Source organism: Cygnus olor, chromosome 9 (genome assembly GCF_009769625.2).
Source record: "Cygnus olor isolate bCygOlo1 chromosome 9, bCygOlo1.pri.v2, whole genome shotgun sequence".
Classification (NCBI taxonomy): Eukaryota; Metazoa; Chordata; class Aves; order Anseriformes; family Anatidae; genus Cygnus; species Cygnus olor.
Window position 1 is genome coordinate 13,882,120 of NC_049177.1, and position 25,274 is coordinate 13,907,393.

At 37.0% G+C, this 25,274-nt stretch overlaps 1 protein-coding gene across 3 annotated transcripts in view; it reads left to right on the forward strand.

The window, feature by feature from the left end:
- The window catches only part of ATP13A3 (ATPase 13A3), a 58,413-nt gene that overhangs the window by 12,959 nt on the left and 20,180 nt on the right, over nucleotides 1–25,274 (forward strand). For 2 of the 3 annotated variants that reach the window (XM_040567004.1, XM_040567006.1), the window contains exons 3-17: nucleotides 8,111–8,204; nucleotides 10,484–10,657; nucleotides 11,547–11,717; nucleotides 12,046–12,116; nucleotides 15,920–16,000; nucleotides 16,841–16,910; nucleotides 17,743–17,877; nucleotides 18,691–18,763; nucleotides 19,489–19,620; nucleotides 20,578–20,757; nucleotides 21,628–21,785; nucleotides 22,445–22,633; nucleotides 23,557–23,618; nucleotides 24,194–24,344; nucleotides 24,811–24,927. In XM_040567004.1, coding sequence (XP_040422938.1) covers nucleotides 8,154–8,204; nucleotides 10,484–10,657; nucleotides 11,547–11,717; nucleotides 12,046–12,116; nucleotides 15,920–16,000; nucleotides 16,841–16,910; nucleotides 17,743–17,877; nucleotides 18,691–18,763; nucleotides 19,489–19,620; nucleotides 20,578–20,757; nucleotides 21,628–21,785; nucleotides 22,445–22,633; nucleotides 23,557–23,618; nucleotides 24,194–24,344; nucleotides 24,811–24,927 — 1,815 coding nt within the window. In that variant the 5' untranslated portion in view covers nucleotides 8,111–8,153. Of the gene's footprint in view, nucleotides 1–285; nucleotides 1,726–8,110; nucleotides 8,205–10,483; nucleotides 10,658–11,546; nucleotides 11,718–12,045; nucleotides 12,117–15,919; nucleotides 16,001–16,840; nucleotides 16,911–17,742; nucleotides 17,878–18,690; nucleotides 18,764–19,488; nucleotides 19,621–20,577; nucleotides 20,758–21,627; nucleotides 21,786–22,444; nucleotides 22,634–23,556; nucleotides 23,619–24,193; nucleotides 24,345–24,810; nucleotides 24,928–25,274 lie in introns of all 3 variants that reach the window. The other variant, XM_040567005.1, reaches the window with a different exon arrangement.

Below are 25,274 nucleotides of genomic sequence, written 5' to 3' on the forward strand. Positions count from 1 at the left end.
TTGAAGGTGCCCTTCAAGGAGAGTATCTCTTGTTTTTGTAATTAGGGTTACAAACTAGCAATAAACATTAATGTTAAAACAATACTGAAAGACTTAACAAGTTTAAGTTAACACAGGTAAGGTCGTAATAGTGTATGTGGAAGTAAAAATGTGGTAAGCTTTGTTTTTTAAGGTCATAAAAACATAATATCCCCAGGATTTAGGCTAAGTTATGCAACAGGTATGAAGCGTGTGATTTGTTTCAGTTTGGAAATGATCTCTGAGTGACGTGGCTTTATGTTCCAGGGGCAGGCAAAGACAAGACTCTGTGCGTGCATAGTGTTGTGCTTGCCAGGTGGTGCAAGAAGTCTTCAGCCTGCTGCTGCAGCTCAGATGTGGATCCTTCGTAGCCAGGGGCGTCGCGTGATCCCGTCTGTCACAGATCGTGCCTCTGGTCACAGAAACGAGGTGGAAGTTGTCACTGTTGATGAGGCCATAGCAGTGAACATGAGAGGTGCAGAAATGCCTAGTGCGGGCACAGATGTGTTTGGAAGCTCCTTAGAAACTGAGAAGCTGTAATCTGGAGCTTTGGAAGCTTTCCTTTGAGGAGATGCCTTGGCCGATGAGTGAAGGACAGATAAATCCTGGTGACAAGCTGTTTAGAGGCAAAATGTCTTAATGTGGATTTTAGCAGGGCATTCCTATAGCCTTCGAGCATTTGTAATTCCAAGTCTGTTTAAAAATGATCCTTCACTCATTTTCAGGGGTTGCAGATTCTGCCAATGTTTTCAAAAGCAGCCAGTGGAGAAATTTTAGTAAGGACAACGTTATTTTCGCGTATACTAAAATAAGACCTCTTATGTGAAAGAGGACGACTAGAATGTAAATATGGGACTGTTCTCCAAGGCACTGTGGGCTGAAGCTTTGGTTTTAGCTCTTGAAAGGTTGAAATGTTCTATTCAAGTTTGCTTTTTCCAGTGATTTATTTTAGTGTGCAATGTGTTACGCGATACAGTTTCAGAAGAGTGTGCTCCTAAATCATTTCTTTTTTCTTTTTTTTACAACTTAACCTTGTTTGCTCATCCATTTATTTGTTGGTGCAGCTCATTCTGAATGAACTCAGGGCTTCAGACTCAGCTCAGGTATTGTTTGTGGCACTCACTGGCAATTTGCAAGGGCAGGAGCTGCAGACTTGAGTAGTAATAGCTGATAAGACTTTTCCTACTATTTTTATGGCCCCATTTATAAGTGTGCTTTTTCTAGATTGTGGTCTTTTAAACTGTACCTAGAACTTCTTTCCTGTCTGCTGATAGCAGTTCTGACATCAGGTTAAATATTACACAAGTCAAGAACAACTTAGTGAATGCAACCTTGCGTGGTCAGTGCTGCCAACTGTTGCGTAAACCAGGCAGTCGCTTTAGCAGGATGGCAAAGGAAACCTTGGGTCAAGAACAGATTTTTTTTTTTCCTGTGAAGAAAGTTTTTTTTCCTAGACATTCCTAGTCTGTCTAGAGTAATTTTGAAGGAGCATTTTAATTGTTTTGTATTGCTAGGGGCTGGATAAGAGAGATACATATAAGCATCTTATGAGATTCAAATTCCAAAATAAACTTGTTCAGAGCAACTTTCGGCATTAGGCTTGAGGTACACATGGAGAGCTGTCCTTGAAAGCACCATCACCCTGGATGTGCCAGGTATGCCTGTGCAGCACCTGATCCGCGTGTGAAAAGCTGACTTCTGTGGAAGGTCAGCGCTTTTCCTCTGGTAAAATGTACTTGTAAAAAATTCCTTGTAAAATGTACTGCCATTCTTTTCTGCTAATGGACAGCCATGACCCAGGCTGCATTCTCATCTTTCCAAAGAAATTGAACATATTTGAAATCTGATGTATTCTCAGATAATCACCTCTTCCTGGCCAGTTGTAGTTTGAGTGTTTCTTCAGTTTTGCATTTCACAGCTGCCTGTATGGCAGAGATTGAACATCAGCTGGTGTTTTGTACATGTAAAGCAGTTGCTTACAACTTGTAGGTTCATTGTATGGAACGCTGAAAGCCTTTACCATAATGCATGGAAAACTGCACTCAGTTTGGTAACTGCTCTAAATGTGTGGGGATTGCATGCTCCTGGAACAAGAATAAAACCTGGTAATAAATGTTGCCTTTGTAAGGTCTGCTACCTCGGTAGGTTGATTCCTTCTTGAGATAAAGGATTGGGAGCACGTCTGTAAACAGCAGAAACGTTTGATTTCTGAGTACTGAAATAATGTTTGGCTTTCTATTTTCAGAACAAAACAGGGATTTTCTGTGTTTTGACAGCTAGTCAGGGTACAGCTGAATAAGATGTCTGCTATGCAACAGGCAGTATTTACGGTTAAGGAGGACTGTTCATGATATTTTTTTAATTTAGATATTTGAAAGACCTGTAATGAAATCAGGTCATTTAGAAACTTAATTTTCAACTCCAGGGCTGTGAAGTATCTCTTAATGGAGGATATATTTGTTGTTAGTAAGTTCTGGATAGAAATCTTTAGTGTCTCAGTAACCCTTAAAGACACCATAATGGATCCTTTTTGGACCCCGCAAAGCCAGATGGGTTGCTTGTTAAGACACTAGATTAGGTTTCAGGAACACAATTTATGTTTGAGCTATAGTTTATGATCTTTTTCTAGATGAGCCAATTGATTTTTTTGGTCTTAATTCTTTCCTGTAGAAATTTAGGTGCTTATTTAGCTACAGTGATTATGTAGGGAGCTGAGGAAGATCAACTTGTATTAATCTCTGCACATACATGTTTTTAAAATTTAGCCTGTTTCATGCACGTCTCTAGCTTTTCCTGTCTGTTTTGCAATATCTCTGGATTTGCCCTTTGTCATCTTACCAAAGCAGTGTTGCTTGATCATTGTACAGAAAAGAAACTGATTTCTGCAGTGGTGAGGCAGCGACCAAGTTACCTGTTCTAGCTCTGTACGACTTGATGTCCAAACCTCTTTTAGTTTGATCTATGAGATCACATCGTTATGCCCTGTGACAAAATGTAAAACGTTTAGAATGAAAAATGTGTGTTTTTCAACTGCCTTCTTTATCACTGATTTGCAGCTTAAAATGAATTTTGTTGTCTTTCCTCATGACAGCTGTAAATACAAGGAAGGGTTTGGTCAGAAACATGCTTTCAGCTATGCAGATAATATCAGGGCTCATGCATAGACCTGAAACTGTCTGTAGGATCCTTGGGAGGCATTTGTGGCTTGAATAGAATGAGCTGTACCGGCAGGCTGATGCCTGGAAGCACAGCCTCCATCCGAGCCCAATTACAGTATTGCAATTGTTCGTGCACAGCAGAGGAAAAAAAAAAAAAGCACATTCCAAGCAGTGCCAAATTTTCTTTGATATGTTAATCTTTTGATAACAGTTTGAAAGGCCCTTGGAGACTTTTTTTAGATTTTAGACAAAATAGTTCATTTGTCAGGACTTCCCTTGTAGATAGGGTCTGAGTTATTAAGAACGGCCTCACAACTCATGATGACAAAAGCAAGTGCAGAGGACGGCTGCTAGACTGCTTGGGGGTAAGAGAAACTTTGAGTTATCTCAGGGTTTTTACAAATAGCTGAAAACAATAAAATAGGGAATGTGTAAGATACAATTTTGTAAATTTAGTTAATTGTGTATTTTAAATAGACAAATGATCACACAGTATAAATATATAGACAGAAACTTGATATTTTTATGAGTGTACATACATGGATTTTATGTCTTGAGCTGTCAAAATTTATTTTCATTTATGAAACTTGCTTTAAATTAAATTATCCAGTAACTGCAGGAGGAATCAAGTTTCTGTTTTTGTAACTATAGTCTTTCCAGCCCTTGACGTTTTTCTTTTGCCGTTACAATTTTTCCAGTTGAACTGAAAAACTGAAAGAATAAACTGATGGCACTGATGTATAATAAAGCTGAATTAGTTTTTTAGGGATTACAGACCTAGGACAAGCGCTGGGGAGAATACAGGGAAAATGTCTTCTCCCTGAATCAAACTTGGAAGATAAGATTTGAACTGCAATATTTTGTTAATTATGCCACCTGTTAGCTGACTTAGCTAAGCTAGCAGTCCTCAGAAATTAGGACTTGCAGAATCTTCAGGTTTCTTGATTGAGACTTACTGTGGTTCTTAACATTTTTCAATTTGCTATGAATTTATTTGCACCTTTTTACACTTGCTACAAACTGCCTATAAATATTTTGGTAAAACTTCTTAGCATCCTGATTGTTTAGTCAGGGTAGATCAACACACAGTTATCAGTGCAATAATTCAGGAAAAGATGCAATGTTTTCTTTGCTTTTTTGGGATGCATGTAGTTTTAGGGCTCTGATTACTGCTGTAATTTCTCCAATGATCTGTTTGTGATCTGCTTTAGCTCTAAAGTATGTGACGTTTTAATAAAGTTGCAGATTTACTGCTGAAGCCTGTGATTCAAGCTTGTTCTCTTAAAAGTATTTATAATTTAGTCAGCGTTCAGCTGCTCTCTGTGCCATTTGTTAACGTTATACCTACGTTATCTGTTCTTCTAAAAGACTGTGAGTGATTTCATTCTCGTAGCCTGTGGCAAACAGCATTTCTGCGACAGGCTTTTTTCATACTTCCTACTTTTCTGACTGATACAATAGCTCAATGAATAAAAATTACCCAAGCTTATGCGCAGTGGAGCAATGATAACTTTCACTGTTTGCTCCTTTAAAAATGAATAGATATTGCCTTTATGTTGCTATTCTCGGTCTGTTAAATGGGGAGAGGATTTCTCTAGTGTTCGCTCTGGGGAATTGGATCAGAGGCACTTGGTATTTGAATACTGATGAGTCCACGCTGCTTCTTGTGAGTAGAGTTCGTCCTCACTTTGAGTACTAGCAAGCTGGCATACTCTTGTAGGTTGAGAAGTCCAGGGCTTACATTTAATTCTTTAATTAAATAATTATTTAATGTATTGAAATGTTTAATTTCCCATCACGTCATAGGAGGAAGGAAGTGAAGATTGAATGCAGATCCCTACAGTGGTAGGGTGAGATGCTGCTGCTACTTTCTTCAGTCCGACGCAGCAGCCTGAGGTCTGAATCCAGGGAAGGCAACCCTGTGGTGGTGGTCACCTCTAGCTTTTGGGAGGTTAGGGAGAAGCAAACCCAGGGTAGTTAGCATTTGAACCCCTGATGCTGACCATGGCTTGATGATGTGCTGGAAGGGATAAGATCAGAGAAGAAAGTGTTCTGTTATTCATTGCTGAACAGTCATGATTTTCAGGGTCTACCAGCTAAGAAAAGATTTCTAATGATCTCTAAGGTTAGAGATCTGTGTTTCACTTTAGCAAGGAAGACTTGGGGCAGTATGTGAGATACCAGATTGCATGTATTAGTTGAACGTTGCTCAGAAGGTGAGTTTGTATGAAACAATGCAGATCGAGCTAATGACGTGAATCAGAAATAGCTTTTCCTAATGTTCCTCGTGTATTCCCTGTGTGATTCTACCCAGCTGTTCAAAGAACTCATTAAAACACAGGAATTGCTGCTGTCGGTCTAAGTGCTGAGATTTCCCCTCGTGCTTCTTTGGGCTCACAGCCTGATTCTCGTTGCGGGACGGCCCTGAACTCCAGCAGTCATCTTTGTGCCCGCGGTGCTGCCTGTCCTGATGTATTGGCTGAAGGGAAAGCACTCCGTTAAAGTTTATTGGTCTGCAAGCTGTTAACGTTTATTTTGCAACCCAGTGCTTTCCTGTATCGAGTATGGTTGTAGCTAGGTCTGTTTATGAAGGCTGGGGCTGAGCCTGCAGGCACGGTTTTTGATGCTGCAGTATGTAACAGGGAATACCTGTCTGTGTAGGAGCAGACTAGTTCAAGTTTGATAGATGTAGTAATTCTCCATGGCACTGTGAAGTCTGTTACAAGCATTACTTGGTAAATACATGACTTTTTCTGGGTACGTGACTTTTTTTTCATTAAGTATGTGATTTGTGTAGTGTACATAAAAATTTTGACTTACTAATTCAAAAAATGTTCTCATAAGGTTTTGTAGCAATCCTGTATAGGTTTAGGACAGACTTCATTAACCAATTTCCATAAATATTTTTCCCCAGATGATAAAACTTCTTAGTGAATAAAGGTAGCAATTTAGCCAAAAATGTGTTTTAGAACTTGTGTAACATACATAGCAGTTGAGGAAGTATCAGTAATGCATGTCTTTTGGCTCAGTTTCCAAATTAATTTGCAAGGAGAAAGATAGTCCTAGCATTCAGTATTGGACAGTAGTAGAAAATTTTCAGCTTAATGATAGAACTGCAAGCTGGGCTTTCTATCAAAGGGGACAGTTGTTAACAAATCAGCCTCCTGTGATACAGGAAAAAAAAAAGCTTCACCAAACAAACCGAAGTGCTGAGTTTCTCATCTGTAGCAGAGCCCTGTGTTGTGGTGCAGCTTTCAGCTTTGTGTGTGTGTTTCTTCCACTAGACCTTTAGTCAGAGGTAGGAACAGATTTCAGAGGAGGTCTGCATTTGGGCAGCAAACCATTGTTGGATTCCTCCTTCGTTTGTTGGCTTAGTTAGAAAGATGGCAGTAGGTCTCAAATTATGCAAGGATGTGCTGATGTTGGATGTGGGAGTGGATTGCAAGGACTTGTTGAGGTTGGCGTTGCTGAATTGAACTGCCTCAGTCTAGGGGCTGGCTTTGAGAGGAGCAAAAATGTCAAGGACTTAATGATAGCAAGGAACCTGGTAATAGTTGTGCTTTTATCATAATGCTACTTAATGCTAAGTATCTGAACAGTTGTCTCCGAGCTTTCAATGGACAGCTGAGATGAAGCTAAGCAGATGGCTTTCAGCTTGATTTTTGTTTTGGAATCGCCTTTTGTCTGAAAAATGACAGTTACAATAACCTTGATACTAGCTGTGCTGTTAAAGTGCATCCTTAATGCTTGAGGAGTATTTATATGCTATGGTAAAAAGGTCTGTCTTTAGGTAGATTAATATATGCGCAGTAAGTGAGAAAAGGGTTATAGTGTCAATAGCAAGAATGATGCTTAATCCATCCATACTTTGGCAGGTAAGCACTGGCTATTCAGTGTTTTTTCACTTTTGGACTTGGCAGCTTTGCTTTTCGTTGTGATGCTGAAAGTTCTGGTGAGCCTTGTAGTATGTGGTAGCCTTTTGCCTGTAGTCCTTCCCTGTTGGAATGGGGATCTGTCTGCAATACGTTCATCACATAGATGTCTTGATTTCTCTCTTGCTTTTCTGTGTTCGTGAAACTTGTGTTTATAATCTATCCTCAAAGCACCTGTCAAGATTTGTAATTATCAGGAATTTGCTATAAGAAGCAAACTCACAAATTATAGAATGACAGGACGGTTTGGGTTGGAAGGGACCTTAAAGATCATCTAGTTCCAACTCCCAGGCCATGGGCAGGGCACCTTCCTCTAGATCAGGTTGCTCAAAACAATAGTAAAAAAAAATGGAAAACAGGCAAAAGACTAATTAACCATTAAGCATGTCTTGATTTAGAAATATTATGCTGGGAACATGAAGACATGTTCTTTCTAGCATTGTCCTTATTTTCTGCCCTTTGTTTTTGTTTTTTTTTTAAACACATACCAATTTTCTGCTTCAATGAGAAATACATATCTTAGGGCTACAACACCTTTCCTTGAGGATAGCCTGGATTCTGAAACCATCTGATTTGAAGCTATTACAGCGTAGAATGAAAGGAGTGTGTAATCTTCACCTATTTTTAAGCTTTTTGTAACAGATTTAGTTTACATTTCCATCGTGAAGCTTGTAGAATGTACAAAAAAAAAAACCTCTTAGTTTGTTATATGTAGAATGTAGTAAAGTAAATCAGTACAAGCACTTCTCTCTGTCAAAGCCAGCCATTTCTGCAGTATTTCGCTTATATTCATCCTGTGTTAAATCTTGATATTTTACTGGAGCTCTTTGGGTCATTACTGCTGGAAACTAGGACAGTGCAAATTCAAGATCTATATTCATATGTTGTCAGTGTGTTTTATGTGTACGCACTTCAAGGAAAAAAAAAAAACCCTAATCATCCTAATACTTAGGTATAGAATCAGTAATGTTGCTTCAATTTTTAATTATTTTGTTTTTAAAGGTCTTCCATATCTCAAGTTGAGAAGTTCCATATCATACTAAAGATGGAGAAAGAAGAAAAGAAATTTGTCAATAAAGCAGAGGAGGACGAGATGGTAATTAATTCTGTACTCTATTTTTATACAGTGAAAGAAACAGATTTTTATGATTTTGTCTAGACAGGGCATATTCCACCAGGAAGCATACTGTCTCAGTTTAAAACAAGAATTTTGTACTTCTAATCTTTTCAGGTATTATGAAATCTAATCTTGGGATAAGGAATGTTTTTGCTGAAAGCCTTTGCAAAGGTGCTGGGTTGGCTGTGTTTAGGTCAGCAATCCAACAGATAACAGATACTGGTATTTAGCAATTTTTTAAAGGAAAATGGACGTGGAACAAGGTATTTTTTATTTTCTCCAAACTCTGGAGCTTTTTTCTTGTTGTTTAAAACAAATTAATTATCCATAATCTAGTTCTGCTTACTCTTGCATATTCATGTTTATTCGGGTAAGACCCCACTCCCTAAAACATGGAGAGCAGTTTTACGGGTGTTTGGTAGTATTTAAACTTTACTTCCTGATGGAGCAAAGATATCTCTTATTGTTCTTCCTGAAAGATGCAGCAGTCAGATTTGACAAATATAGCACCAGCTGAACTTTAAATTTCCAGTCCTTTTTACAGACAGCAGAAAATACTCGGGCTATGTAGGGATTTTTGTTTTTAAAAAGATGAATTCCTGCAAGTTGAATCCTTGTTCTTTTTTCATGCACACTGCTAGGAAAAGTTGTTCATTAGAGCACCTCTCAGACAGAGAGTAGTTAAGTGCACCTGACATCAGAAAGTCAAATTGCACTGCTTATGTCTTGATCGTTAAAATAAATGTTTTTTGGAGGGAATAACTTTTTGTCCCAAAAGAAGCATTAACCTCTACCTCTATCTTTCACCTCCATGTTTTTCATGGTAAGAATGTAATATTGCCTCCAGTGTTTTGGGGGTATCAGAGAATAATGGGTTTGGTCTCTGTTTTTCGTAAGCTGAGAAGGCTACGAAACAAACATGTTGAAAAGCGTTTTCTTAGTAAACATAATATTGTTTAATGAAAATTCTCAAAATTATGCAAAAAGTTGGTGTTAATACGAACAATGCAGATGGGACTCAATGGGAAACTTCATTGCCATTTTGCAGCAGGAAATATAATCTAGTGATGTAATGTGAAACTCAGGAATGTAGCACGGCATCTAGTAAGCCACTGAATTATGTACTGTTCCCAGCTGTCATCAGGTTAAGTTGGTACATGCCTTTGACCAAGGCACACTTAATACTCTGCGGGTTTTTTAGGAGAAGAGGATTTTTCCGGCTGGTGCAAGGTACATAACCTTGGATGGTGCTACTTGTGGTCTCTTAATGTTTCACAATAGCATTTCTTGTTAAATAGCAGACAAAATGATCCAGTTTCTTTACTAAGAAGTAATATTTTACAAATGTACAAGTTTACAATTTTTACGTAGCTTTTTAGAAAGTATTATGAAAATCTGTTCTCACCAGTAATCCAAAACTGTGCATGTTAGCTAATCAAATGCTAATCTGCTAAAACCTACACTTGAGAAAAACCAGATGTGCTTTTAGTTTTTCTTAAATGCCTAACTTGCTTGTGCTGTGTGCTGGTCATGGCCAAAAACATGATCATTCTCTGAGACTTAAGATGTAGTCTGAAAACCTCACCATAATGGAGCAGTCCAGAAAGGAGACAGGTCCTATAATGAAGTGTTTTAAACAGTGTGTATGTTCTGCATTTGCGGGGCTTTTACTGATCTTTGTATTGCTGACTGAACCAACCAGTCCTTTTTGTTACCTCCCCATCATGTAGTAAGTTTTTAAAAATCTTTTCCTCCTCCAGAAGAGGAAAATGAGAAAATAGTTTTGAAATTTGGTTCCCTTTAAATATTGCGTTTTATGAAAAATTAATGTTGGCTTCCCAAGCTGGAACAATTAAGACTGAGTCATGTACATGCACACACTGGCTGAGGTTGGAAGGGAACTCTGGAGATCAGCTAGTCTGACCCCCTGCTCAAGCAGGGTCACTTGGAGCATGCTGCACAGGATCACGCACAGGTGGCTTTTGAACATCGCTAGGGATAGGGACTTCACGACCTCTCTGTGCAGCCTATGCCAGCACTCTGTCATCCTTACAATAAAGAAGTTTTTCCTCATATTCAGATGGAACTTGTTGCGTTTGTGCCCATTGCCTCTTATCCTGTTGATGTGCACCATTGAAAAGGTCCTGGCCCCATCCTTCTGACACTCTCTTTTCGGTTACTTGTATGTGTTGGGGAGGTCCCCTCTGTCTTCTCTGCTCCAGGCTCATTGCTTGTTATTTGTTCCTGTTTCCATACAGGAGATCTATGGTTATGAGCTATGTCGATGGAAGTTGGTGCTAGTTACTGTAGGAGTGATCTGTTCTGGTGGCTTTCTTCTCCTCCTCCTCTACTGGATGCCTGAGTGGCGTGTGAAAGCAACGTGCAAAAGGACAACGCTTAAAGACTGTGAAGTGGTTCTGCTGAGAACAACCGTAAGTCTATAGATACGGGGGTGTGCTTCTGCAAGTTGGGAGTTGTTTCATGTCTCTTGCTGCGTGCTAAATTGTACAGATTCTTGCCTGCCAGGTAGATGTGATTTTTACTTTATAGTTTTTATATGATTTTGTTTTTATTATGTTTTATAGTAATGCAGAACTGTGCTCCTTGGTACTATATATAGCCTTGCTGCCCATGTGGGAAGACTAACAGCTGTTTGCAGAGAACATGGTGAAAATAAAGTATCTTGATTTTGAGTTCTAAGAATTAAATGAATGGATACCATTTTCATCAAAGGTTACAGAGCAGTTACCTTGTTCGTATAACCTGATACACGATTTTCAGTTTTTTTCCTGTCTTGGTCAGCAATGTTATATTTGCCAAATTAAGGTAAAAGTACAGGTCCAAGTGTGGTATGATTTCAGATTATATTTTTTCTCCACTATTGCTATATGCAGTCCCTTGTTACATTATAATCATCAGGTATATCCTTAGTTCTTTTAAGTTGCAGGGTGGGTGAAGCTACATGCGTAGAAATCTCGTAGTCCCATCTACTACAGAACAAATGTAATATTTTTCAAGGGCTGAAAATGTCAAAATTCAAGTACCAAGATTCATGGCTTTAAAAAAAACAACAACAAAAACAAACAAACAAAAAAAACACCACAAAAAAAAATCAACCCTTTCAGTGCAGAAAACATTCTTTCAGAATTGTGGAAAGAAATGTATTCTTAAGTCATCTAATATTAATTTGAAGATAACTTCTTTAGTTCTGTATAGACTCTCACCCTTGACTTGTTTTGCTTGACTTTACTACAGCTACTGCAGTAACATGGTGTTGAAATGCTGTTTTAATCAACCTTTTCTCATTTTTTTCTCCTTAAGGATGAATTCAAGATATGGTTTTGTGCAAAAGTTCGTGTTATGCCTTCCTTGGGAGCCAATCCTTTACAGAATCCTAACCCTATTGTACACAAGGTTTCAAATGGCCATGCTGTTCATTTCTGTGAATCTGCTGCAGAAGAGAATAAAAACGATTTGAAAAAATACTTGCCTGTAAGTAGACCTTCAGTACTACAGTTGATAACTTTCAAAGGATCTGCAAATATTACCTAGAGTAAGCATACACAATACAGTACAGTATGTGAGTTACTTCATTTGTCTAAAAGGCTAACTGGCTCCTTAGGTGGAACAGAGATCTTTTCCTCAGTAACTCTTACTACTGAACCTTGTGGAATTTTTGAAAGATTATTTTGAAAGAAAAATTTTCAGTTTTCAGTGTACGTTTTCTGAATTCAGTTTCTATCACTGTCCAAAATAAAGTCAATCAGAAGAGAGGTGCTAAGTGGTGCCAGTTTAATATTGATGTCTGTTGCCCTTGCAGATTCGTTATTTCACACATCACAGTGTGAAGTATTTCTGGAATGATTCAGTTCAAAGTTTTGATGTTGTACGGTAAGAATATTTTTTCTTCTGTATTTTACTTCAAACTGCATTTTTGGTAACTATAACTTACCTAAAAACATGGTGAAAAATAATATCATATTCTGACCAGCTGTTTCAGCTTATTGAGTCTTTGAACCACTCTGAGAGGAGAGAGATTTTCCAAGAGTGACGCTGTGTTAAAGAATGCTTTTGCTTAATTTACCATTATTGAGCATGACTTACATAGGGTGACACGCTTCATGCCACTGCAGGCTTCTTGCCTGTTCTACGTGTGTATGAGAATCTGAGCACCTGATTTTAGGCAGCAGCTCTCCTCCTATAAACTTGTAAAAACTTCCCTTTTGATGGAATATGTTGTTTTTTGAGTTGCTGCTGAGCTAGACCAAGAAGGAGTATCTAGGAAGAGGGGAATTCACTTGCATACCTTGTTGCTCACCTTTGTGTAGGTCTGTGCAGCTACATTTAGTCCAGCTGAGCTGAAACTGATGGCCCTTCAGTAACAGTATCAGGTCTTTTGCATTGATAGAAATGCCTCTTAGTGGCTAAACCAGCTGTGCTTGCTGAATGTGAAGTGCTGTAATTTCTCTTACTCAGCAGCACTGTTGCATGGCATCAGGGATGAAGAACAAAGTTCTGTTTTCTGGTGCTGCTGCTGAGGCCTTTCCATAGTGCTAACAAGTTAAATGAATGCAGGCTTCTCCACTTCTGACAACCACTTTTTAAAAGAAGTCCAGAAGAGAAATGTAGCCTCTCCATTTGACTTAAATCATTGATCGCTGCACTGAGCCATCATGTAGAAAAGCACTGCATATAGAAAAAAATTAATGACCAGTGACTGAAAAAAAAGTAACCAAAACATTATAAGAAGAAACCTACTCTGTCAATGTTTCTTCTGTTTTCCAAAAAAGTGTGTGCAAATAATTCAGAAAGTTATCAGCAATGACAACAATTACAAGAAACAATCATAATACAGGCAGTTACGAAATTGAGAACTCGTCTGGGAGGGTGGAAATGTCTCACTTCGTGTGTAAATAATTAATAGCTTTGTATACATTTTTTATGTTAAGCCTCATGAATTATACCGGTGCAGGTAGTGATGCTTGTCATTTTACATTACGGGGTCCTGTTTATACACCTGTAGTATTGCTAAATTTAAACTGTTCAAAAAGAATATTTCCCATAGATGAGATTAAAAAGACCAAATTGAAACTACACTTTCTGCTGAGAATGGGTACAAGGGAAATTTTTACAACCCCACAAGTTTAGTAATAAGCGTTGTTCTTCGCATGAAAGCAGTGACTTGAAATTTGGTATTTGCTCACTGTTTGACTGTGCCTTTTGATGTCCTTGTGATAACTCAGCCAAGTTGTAAGCCTTTGAAAAATCTCAGATATGTCTGTGAAGTTCTGTGAGCATTCATTCAATCACATTCTTGCTAATATGCCAAATTCTCACTTGTGTGATGTGTTAGTAACCATTCAGCCTGACCACTGGTTTAATCAGGTACTGTAGCTGAGCTCTAGAAGCCAGTATTTAGCAGCTGGATGATGAAGAAGGGAAAGAGCCTCATCTGAGACACACCTGAGACTTGTAGAGTACTAAGTCACTTTTGTACAAGGTCATATATGAGTGAGTTTGGTGTAACTTTTCTCTAAAGTGAATTAGGTATGATCATGTAGTGAAGTTCTAGATACCACCTGGGAAATAATAGCTGAACTTGAGTATAAATATTCTGAGAAGCCTTTCAGAATTACATTCAGACTAGATGCTTTCACTGAGATACTTTTCTTAAGCTCCTCTTCAGGTTCTTACGTAAAAACAGAAATCAGTATTACCTAATAACCTGATAGAGAATCAGTTTGTAAAGAAATGGGACACTAGACAGAGGGCTTTGTAATAAAATCCCAAGGCAAACAATATAGTTGTAGTTGGCATCCAAGCACAATACCATATAATGAAGATAAGTTTACTCTGTGCAGTTAATTATGGAGGTATCCAGAAGACAGAACAGTTTGATCACATAATTAAAGACTTATCACAATACAGAAGGGAAGCAAATTAAGATTTCTTAGGCAACTAATTCAGTTATGAGAGCTTGAGTTTTGTATCATTGTTCTTTTCATAGTGATGTAACATTAAGGTCCCTGTTTGAAGCACAGGAAACGCAAGTGTAATTGTTCTTAAACTAAATCAGACCTGGCCACATACCAAAGAGGATGCAGCTTTGACCCTGTATGTCTGTTTTGTTTTAGCTAATGTCAAATTAATCCCTTGGTGATTTGATGAGTATTTTATGTAATAAAGTATGTGCCCAAAGGGGTTTATTTAATGCCTTGGGAATTCAGTTCTGTAACACTTAGGTGGAGATGCTTATTTCTCTCACTGTGGACTGAGAATTGAAATACTTTCTTTTTCTGGGCAAAACTGGGAGAGAAGAGCTTCTGAGGAAAAATTCCAGGAGAAAATAGAGTAGAAGGCAGTTCCGGGTCTAAATAGCGAAAGGGAGAGTGGAAGATAATGCCTATGCTGAGAACTGGAGCTAGGGACTGAGATAACACCCTGCTAAAAGCTTTGTCGTAGCATGAATGTTGCACATGCAGATATGCACATTGCATATAAAGCACTTTGTTTTAGGGGCCCTTTGTAAACCCACTTCCCACTTTTCAGGAAAAAGAAAAATTGTTTGAGACAGAATGGGGCAAAAGGCACAGTTATGAAAAGACAATTACATATTGATATAAAAATATTTAAAATCCTTGACCTTGAAATATTTCAGGGAAACCTGGTAAACCTGTGGCCAGATTTACACACAAAAACTGTTAAGAGAATATGAAGATGTTACCAGAAGCTGCCAGAAACATGGTCCAAGTCTTTGCAGTAGTGAGGGTATTTAACTTCTTTCCCCATGTCCTAGAGAATGGAAATAATTTGTACTATCTATCCACAATATCTTTTTTCTTCACTGGGACATCTACGAATCCTTTTTAGTAGGTAACTTAATGGTTACACAATATGAAAAAACAGCAGTGGTTTTTTTTTTTATGTCTGTGAAAGCCATTTGGAAGGCAATGATGTTTTCCTGTGCATCCAAAACATATCTGCTAGATAATATATCTGGATGTTGGACATATGTCCTTAATGAGTTTGTTAATTGCAGCAATCCCGTAACTGTGAACATGATATTGTTTCAGGTATGCTTTCTTATCTGCAGGTCTTCTAAATCATAGCATTTCTTCTCGCACCATGTAGGAGTCCTGTGAAGATGAGTCTTCCAGTGCTGAGGAAGCACTTGAAATGTAGACTGTATTTTTACCTCGTCACAGATAAAATTTGGATAGCAAGAATTGTGATAGCTGCAGAATTGCTTCAGTATAGGGCTATCAGATAAATTGATTAATACTGTTTCTGAAATGCTTCTAGTACTTGGTAGAAGTAAATGAAGTAGATAATTTGAAGAAACAGTAATACCTCTTGGTTTCATATGTTTTATATAACTTTTTCACATATTCTTTTTACGGGCTTTTGAATGCCAGTTAGGCTAGTATTTTAGTTAGTTTTTGACATGTAGCTCGTTGTAATTGAAATGAAGGTATGACTATCCTTCAGTGTAAGACATCTCAGTAAGAGGAATGCTTCTAACATCTTGCTGATATCTATAGGTACATGACAAAAATAGCTAGAAAAGCATTAATCTATAGACTGTTCTAATACAATGTAGCTCTTGGCAAGGGCCCAGCACTCTCTTGTTGCTGTACACTTGATTTTAAATATCAGGTTTCTGAAATAACTCATTGACTTTATCCGTTACTTAGAGGACTAGATGAATCTACGTTCTGTTCTGCAATTCATAATGAACACAGCAGAGGGCTGACGAAAGGGATGCACGAGTACAGGTAATGTTACAGTACTGGAGGGAAGAGTTGTTTTCATTCAATTACCTTTGCTCCAAATGTTAATAGCATTAGAAGGCAACTGAGAGTGGTTAGTATTTACAGACAGACTCTCAAACTTCCTTCAAAGAAGGCTGTCAGGAGATGTAGGGAACTCTGCTTTTTCCTATGTGTATGCTGGGTAAAAACCAGTCTGAGACCATTCTGAATTACTTCTGGGTTTTGTTGCCTTCCTTGTTGTTCTTTTTCCAAATGAGACTTTCTCAGAGTTTTAAATATGGAAGTGTCTGCTTGATCCTTCCACTTTCTATTGATTTGTGGCTTTTCCTACAAGTCCTTAAGAACACACTTTGACATGATGAAGCCTTTTATGTTATTAAACCAACTCAGATCCTATCAGAATTAGTTTCTTGCTTCCCCCTTTCATGATTTGCATTTCATCATGCTAAGGATAAAATTAAGACACAGAACCATGAAAACAGTATCTTACTTCAGGGTAGGAGTTAACATTTGTTTGAGCTTTAGCTAGAACCCCATACTGGCTTTCAGAATGACATATTCATTAAGATTGGACCTGTGCACACTGTATAGAGAAATCTCATTGTGAAAGAACCTAAAAATGAAGGTGCAGTTTCAATTGAAATAAATATTACTTTCATGTTTGAAATGTGTAATATCTCACCGAATAGACCTTTTATGATGAATGCCTTTTGAAATAATAAATGTGGTAAAAAGGGCCATGGGTTAAATTATATTTTATACTTTCTCATGCTAATGGAATTATTTAAAAATGAATAAGATCTTTAAAATTTTAAGTGTCTTTTTGATACTTCTTTAATGCAGGAAAGCATTCTATGGAGTAAATGAAATTGCTGTGAAAGTGCCTTACATTTTTAAGCTTCTGATTAAGGAGGTAAGATCTTATATTTACAAACACAAAAAAAAGTGTATAATTAAAAGTTACTTTGAGTACAGTGGCTCTTAGACTAGTCCTCAAATAGTAACATGAAATGAAAACCTTCCTCCAGAGCCCGGCAATGTAAAGCCAAAGGATATGGGCTTTTTTTTCCTCAAGAGCTCCAAACTTAAGAGGCCTTTGCTGCAAACTCTTCAGAGTTTACAATGTACTGCCTTACTAAGGACATTAAAGAAGTGTCAGAATTATTTGTGAGGTTATGAATGTTATTTTCTTATTGTTCATTTTGTACTTAAAACCACTGACTGTGTTTTGCACTATCAGCCTGGAGATCATGCATTACAATTTACTCATTGAATCAAATTTATTTTTCCATATACTCTTGTTTGTTTCATTTTCCTTGTATTAAATGGATTTGAGTAACTGACACGTTATTCACGTGGTAATACATGTTAGAACATTTTGAACAAAAACTCTCAAACCTGAGCTAATGGGTAAGAATATATTTACTAATAAAAAGTAAATATCTGATGTGTTGTAAGTTACAATTCTTAAAGTAATTTGGAAGTTATTATCTATAATTTTGCTTTGTGTAGGGGGAGGTGCATGCAATCTTAAAAGTATGTGTTCATGTGCTATTTTAATGAGAACTGTACCTCTGAAGGGTTGAAGAATCAGTGAAACAGAGGGAGCAGTTTGGCAAAACAGACAAAAATCAGGTGTAAAGGACTGAAAGTTTTCTGTCTTCTGTTGAGGAGGATTTGAACTCTTCTGACTGAGAAAGCATGTGACCTTTTGGTGTAACTTTATTGTTCTGTCATTCTTCCAGGTTCTCAACCCTTTTTACATTTTTCAGTTGTTCAGTGTGATATTGTGGATCACTGATGAATATCACTACTATGCATTAGCAATTGTGATCATGTCTGTAATATCCATTGTTAGCTCGCTCTACACCATTAGAAAGGTAAGTTCAAATAAATCATGCATCATTCCAGCTTTTATTTATCAGGCTATTTTCATATGAAATTGGTTACAAATCTTTAAGAATTTTTCAGAAGTATTTAGGTAGAATCTTGTTAGGGATTTTCTGTCTTTGATCTGGAAGAATTTGGACCTGTGGTACTCTTGAGTCCCTTTTCTGCTGACTACCCGTGCTGTTGAATCAGCAGGTTGGCCTGCCTCCTTCTCAGATAACGGAAATATTGCCTCACTTAAGTAAAACTCAGATGCAAATCTATATAGGAAGTTGAATTTGATTGTATTGGTTCCATCTTGCATAGTTTCCTTCTATTTGAAAAGTCTGATGTAACTGAGCACCAGCCAAACTTGTAGATGAAGTTAGTGATGCATTTTCTGTGTACACTTAGCAGTAGGCAATAAAAAATAAAGTAGTAATTATCCTTAAATTGCAGTCCGTGAATTCAGACCAGAGACACATGCGCACACATGAAAAAGATAAATCATTTCCCTCATCTAAGTTCATACAAATACTGCAGTTTTTGCTTATGTATGTTAAGGAGCAAATTTTTTAATAATATTTTGTGACAGTGTATTTTTTGCAGAATGCTGTTAAAAGTAGGAACCTGTACAGGCTGATGCACTTGAACCTTATTTGCCAATAATTTCATAAACAATTTTTAAAAAATGTTTAAAGGAATATTTTGTTCTAAAAGTATTAGTAAAGAATCTCTTAATTTTTGCTTGTAGAGATATAATGTGCATTTAGAATAAGAGAAGCTGTGCTTCGAAATAATGACATGTTTTCTTCCCCTTGTAGCAATATGTTATGTTACATGACATGGTAGCAGCTCACAGCATTGTCAGGGTTTCTGTCTGCAGAGGAAATCAAGGTAAATTTCACAGGTGTTTGGACTGTTGAGTTTAAATTGCCCTTTACATGTGAGTGTTATAACATCTGTTCTTTGATCAGCTTGAAATGTTTGCATTTCTTAGCAAAACTGCATGAGAAAATAAGATCTTGTGAAGTGGAATTGAGATAGGGTAGTCATCTGTTTAGCGTTATTCTTCTGGATGGTATTTTTAGAGACTATTGGGTTTGCTCTAGATGAGGTACTTTTCCTGTTCTCATACCTGCCATTCCAGGTATGTGGTTATCATTGTAATTTCTTTTTTGGTCTACAGAAAGTGCATGCTGTGGGTTTCCATTACATTTTATTACACAACAGAGGCTTCAAATTAATTTCTGGACTTCTGCTCATTTGGATGCTGCAGTAGCCAAAGATGGTTAGGCTGTGATGTGGGATTCCATTTTGTAAGGCATGCCTTTGTATTGGACTTCTGTCTTTACAATGAACTTTATTGCTAATATTTTTTAAATGATCCTGACTACTTTTTTTTATGATAAACTATACTTATCTACTCTAGGGTTTAATCTGTGATAAAACTGGTTTTATCAGTGGCTATTGTTTGATCTTTTCAAAAACTTTTCATAGAGCAATTAATAAAGTGGAATAGAATCTTATATATCACCACCTGGATCTTATCTGTGAGGATCTATTGGGTTCTGTAGCTGGTGGCTATTTTCAGGTAAAATTGTTTGTGTTCTGATGCTTAGAAATAGAAGAAATCCTTTCCACCGATCTCGTGCCTGGAGATATCATGTTGATTCCATCTAATGGGACAATTATGCCATGTGATGCAGTACTTCTCAGTGGTACTTGCATTGTAAATGAAAGCATGTTAACAGGTAAAGTCAATTTGGTACGCTTTTGTGTGGCTAAAAACACTATTTCATATCTGTGCATGCTTAGCTTGCAGCGTGCTCTAGTAGAAGTGCTTATGTTGCTTCAATTGTGTATGTTCTTGCAATTAGTTACGCTCATAAGTACTTACGTACTTATGCTTATCTGCAACAGCTGCCTGGTAGAGCTTGGCAACTCCAAAAATGAGTGATGGTTTCTTGTTGAAAAGCTTTCTTTTTAATGGTATGTCTTCCTGCCTCTTGACTTGGTGTTCTCAGTGCAGATTGAATTGTGCAGTGTGTTTCTTTAGAAAATTTTAGCACAAACTTTTTAACCACTGTCAAGAATGATGGTAGTGAGTAGGGTTTTCTGCACTGTTTATAAAAACAAAATAATTATTTCAAGTTGGTGCCTGTATATTCTGAGACCAGAAACCTGATGTCATTGCAGAACAGCTTGAATGAATAGAATGGCCTTTTTGTTATTCCTAGGATAATCTGTTGAAACTGGCAGCGTTTAGAAAATTGTACTTCAGAGATTGTGCATTTTATCACATTCAGTTCTTTTAATATATTTGAGCCTCTTCCTGCTGCTAGCAACAGATAAAATTGTTGTCCTGGTTTGAATATACTCAGTCACTAAAGGAGCTCAGAATAATTTCCATCAGCTTCTAGTTTTTCTTACTGAAGATGGGGTGATGCATTGCAGTAGAAGGAAGCTTGTCCTGTTTTCTCTGAGCTGTATTTTGCACTTGTCTAATTTGAAGTAAGAGTTGGGTAAGGAACTTGATGAGCTGAGGTTAATAGGTGAAGGATTGCCTGATAGTTGGCTGTGAGGACGAAGACTTCTTCTGTAAGTCTGTATCTGTGCTGAAGTGAAATTGTATTGTTCTAATTGAAGTTGTGAAGGGAAAAGTGCCTATTCTTATTTGACTTTGCTTATAGACTCCTTTTCCATTTAAGGTGAAAGTGTTCCTGTCACGAAGATTAACCTGCCAAATCCTTCGGAATACCCCAAAACAATGGGAGATGAAATATACAGTCCAGAAGTGCACAAGCGGCATACTTTGTTCTGTGGAACCAATGTAATTCAAACCCGTTTTTATACCGGAGAATTAGTCAAAGCTCTAGTAGTGAGAACAGGTATAGACTTTTTAAGTTTACCACTTGTTAACCTAATACTCAGTTTTCTAGGTGTATGTCAACTGATACTTCAGTGTATTGTGTTGAACGTTGCTACGGGTGGATAAATAACCCAATTACTGTGATAAATGTCTGTTAGAACAGTAACAGAGCTAGATAATGGTATGGGGAGTATCAGTTGGCAAATAAGGATGTTGTTCAGTCTTCAGCATTAATTTTAGACCCAGCTTTGTGCATTTTCAAGCCCTTTAGATGTTTTTATTTATTTTAATGGGTTGGTTGAACTATGTATGCCTCTTTTCAAAGGCTTAGTATACTATTGGATTGGCTTTGTGGTGGACTCCACTTATTTTAATAGTCATTGACAACACAAAATGCTATTCTTGGTCCATGGTTTTGTCAAAGCACATAACGTTGGCCTAAAATCTGCTCTGTCTAGCCCTTCTTATAGAAGTGTTTACTCATACTAATATTTTAAAGGTTTAGCTTTAGATAAATGTTTTTTCTATTTAAAAACAACTATGCAGGCTGCAGTAGTTAGGGATTCCGTTTTACAAAGATGGTATTCAGAAAAACATCATGAAATAGGATGATAGTAAACTATAAACCACTTGAATGTTTACTGCCCCTGTAGAGGAAGAGTTGATTTACATCAGCTGCATGTCCTTGTCACAGGAGAGGAGCACTTAGTATGACATACGTGTACATTTTTGAAGCACCTTAATTATAGTATTGCAAAACATGTTACTGTATGTTGAAAAAGTCTCAATGAAATGAGTAGCTTAAGGGATTCATTGAAGGTTTTAATATTTTTGAATAGCTTTTTTTTCTTGTTTATACTTCTGATAACTCATTCATTTTTGTTTCTAGGCTTTAGTACTGCTAAAGGACAACTTGTTCGTTCCATACTATATCCAAAGCCAACTGACTTTAAACTCTACAGAGATGCCTACTTGTTTCTCCTCTCTCTGGTAGTGGTGGCAGGCATTGGGTTTCTTTATACGATTGTCAATAGCATCTTAAATGAGGTATGTTTTCATTTCCCTATATTCTTGTCCAGAACCACCTTATTTTAGAAAACCATTGATTGTGATTTCCATCACACTTCAGATGATGAGAAACAATTAGATCTTAAGTGAAAATGTCTTTGCTTTATTTTCTGTCGATGCTTTACTTGTTCCAAGCTTACTGAGAATAAGATTCAGTAGAAAAGCAGAAATTTGGATATATTATGATGAAATTTGAGTTTGTTACCGACCTGATCTTTTCTTCCTTTTTGGACGTAAGATTGTCATCTGACTGATAATCAGTTGTAAGAAATTGTGTACGGCAAATCTAAAGTATGCTTTGGGTGAAGAAGTCTCATCAAGAAACTGATAATTGATTAGTTGATAACTTCAATTTTTTTTCTTTTAAGTTTTTGCATTATTCATTTGCTGTTTTAAAGTTTTGCAGGGAAAAGAGTGGAAACTTGAAGTTACGGATTGTGTGTATTTTAGGACTGGGTTATCATGGTTGATACTGAGTGGGTGAAGATGTGCTAGGTTTCTGGGCACTCCAGAACCCACTATGCTAGTGAAAGCACTGCATAGATTTTGCTTTTGGTAATGGTGATGTAGCACTTCATCGATACAGTGACACTCTTGAGTATTGAGTTCTTCTTCATTAAATTTGACCTGTATTGCAGGTTCCAGCTCATACCATCATCATCGAGTCTCTTGACATAATCACTATCACGGTGCCTCCAGCACTCCCTGCTGCCATGACTGCTGGCATTGTTTATGCACAAAGACGGTTGAAAAAAATTGGTATCTTCTGCATCAGCCCACAAAGGATAAATATTTGTGGCCAACTGAATCTCGTGTGTTTTGATAAGGTTGGGTAAACTTTGTAACTTTGTGTTGCTACCTGAAATGTGTAATAAAAGGGATTTCGTATATGCTAGTAACTACAGGGAAATGCATTACTTCTGTGTAAGTTAGGTTGCTATTGTCCTTTTAACTTCCAGGTATTAAATGTTTAGCATCAGCTAACTTACTTAATTTACAGTGTGCTCTAAAAAGTTTTTATAATATGCAGTTTGTGTTTTATCTTAAGACTGCTAAGTCCTGACTTACTGGCAACCCAAAATTGCGAGTGTTGTGGATTTTAAGAGCTTTTATTTTGCACACAGGCTTCTTGAAGTCTGAACTGTGAGGCCAGACTTGTTTCTCATTTACATTTATTTCAATGAAAAGCCAATCCAGTGTATTATGATTATTATTTAACAGAGACATGATTGAAAGACAGTAATGCCACCATCCAGAATCCACTGATTTCTTTTGTAGAGATTTTTACCTGAAATCTTAAATATCCAAACATAATTTATTATTTCCCTTGTAAATATTTTTTGTAATAGTGTTGTAAATATATTCCAGTTAATGTTTTAACTATGTGAGAGAGTAGTACTAAGGGTTAAGTTAGTCTTCTGCTGCCCTCACCCCCCAAATACAGAGATGTTGAGCTATTGAGTGTGGATTTTATGGATCTGTTTCTTGTGCCCTGCCCCTAAGGAGGGGCACAATTGCTTTGAATGTTTTTTAAGGTATTTAACAAAGTTGGAACTTAATTATTAGCAAAAAAGTTAGGCAGATATTTGTATCTTCTGTCCTGAATTCTTGATTTTTAAGTGTAAATGAAATAAAACATATTGTTCAGGTGTAATATGTCTCATTAATTGTAAATTTTTGCTCTGCCCAAGGATAACTTGGTTCTGAAAGCTCTTTTTTTTCTTGCCACTCCCCTTGGTTTGTTTTGCAGACTGGCACGCTTACTGAGGATGGCTTGGATCTTTGGGGAATTCAACGGGTAGAAAATGCTTGGTAAGGAGAAGAGTTGATAGCAAATTTGAGACGTAGTTGTGCTCTAACAGCCTCAGCAGAATAGAATGGAATATTCAATGTGATCAAATGTTTGTGTTTCTGCAGTGAGCTATAGAAATGCAACTGAAAATAAGATGGAGATGTACTGAAAGTTATGACTCTTAAAAAGCTGAGGCAGAATTTAATTGGTTAAAATCTGAGATCCTGTTAATTTCATACTGCAGAAATGATGCAGTTAAAGTACAGCATGTTTCCTTAATCCTATCTTTCTAACTCTTGACTTTTTGGGCTGCTGAAACAAATTATATGCAATTCAATTAGCTAAGTCAAAGTGGTAAGAGGCCTTTGTACAAGGAAATCAAACTGCAGTGTGAATTAACAGAATTTTTGAATGAAAGTTTTGACTATTTCTGCAGATTCCAGCGCAGAGTCTTAATCTGTTTTCTGTGATGTGTAAAAATAGAAGTGAAGAGACTTGTACAGTCAATTCTTGTCTGTTAATCTAAACAAACCTTTTGGATTGGCTCATACTAAATAATTATGGTGCTAAGTATATTATAACTTCATTGTTTTAGTTTCCTTTTGCCGGAAGAGAGGGCTTGCGGTGAAAGTTTGCTGAAGTCTGAGTTTGTTGCTTGCATGGCAACTTGTCATTCACTTACAAAAATTGAAGGGGTACTTTCTGGGGACCCACTTGATCTGAAGATGTTTGAAGCAATAGGATGGGTAAGTGTCTCTTTTCTTCAAGAGAAGTAGCATAAAGTCCAGCAATCTGGTGTTTCCTGCACTTTCAAATACAAGATATGCTGTTATGTGACTTTGAAAGCCATAACTTAAAAACAGTAGGCTTTTGAAAATGCCTGTATGTCAATGTGAAAAGGAAGTCTTAATATGTAAGTGTTGCTAAATTTTATTCTGTGCAACAATTCATAGAAATGAGAGCCTCTGAACAGCTGATTTTACTGCTTTCTGATGCATGGCAAGATTTTACTGTATATAATAAAAATGTAAAATAACTAAGTGGATCTCAAGTTAACTGCTGAATTAGAACACTTAACGCTCATGGTAAATCTTGTTTAGAAGGATTATTGTGCCTTGGGCTGATTTCCAAGGCTGTTGTTTTCCTGAAAATTACATTATGAGAAAATCAATATTAATGAATGTATTAAAAATAACCAACTAATTCATACAGATTTTAGAAGAAGCAACAGAAGAGGAAACAGCCCTTCATAATCGAATCATGCCAACAGTGGTTCGACCTTCAAAACAACTTTTTCCAGAATCCAAGCAATCAACTGATCAAGAAATGGTATAAAAATTCAAAGCAATTTGTTAAATTAAACTAATCCTTTGTGTTTAATGAATACCTTTTACTATATGGTGTGCTCCTAGATGATATAATTCAAACATTATCAGAACTGGGATTTTTTTGATGGCAAAGATAGAGAAAACATTTAATCTGTTGTTGAAGATAGTGCGTAAGTATATGGCGCTTTCAAGATGAGCAGACTGATTGCCAGCACTGTTACCCTTATCGACTGGTTATAAGGTTATGCTGGTTATGCTTTTTGAGCCTAGGCATTTTATAATTAGTATCATTACCAAATTCTTAATGTGCTAATAAAGTACTTAGGTGCGCTTACCTTGCATCTTCAG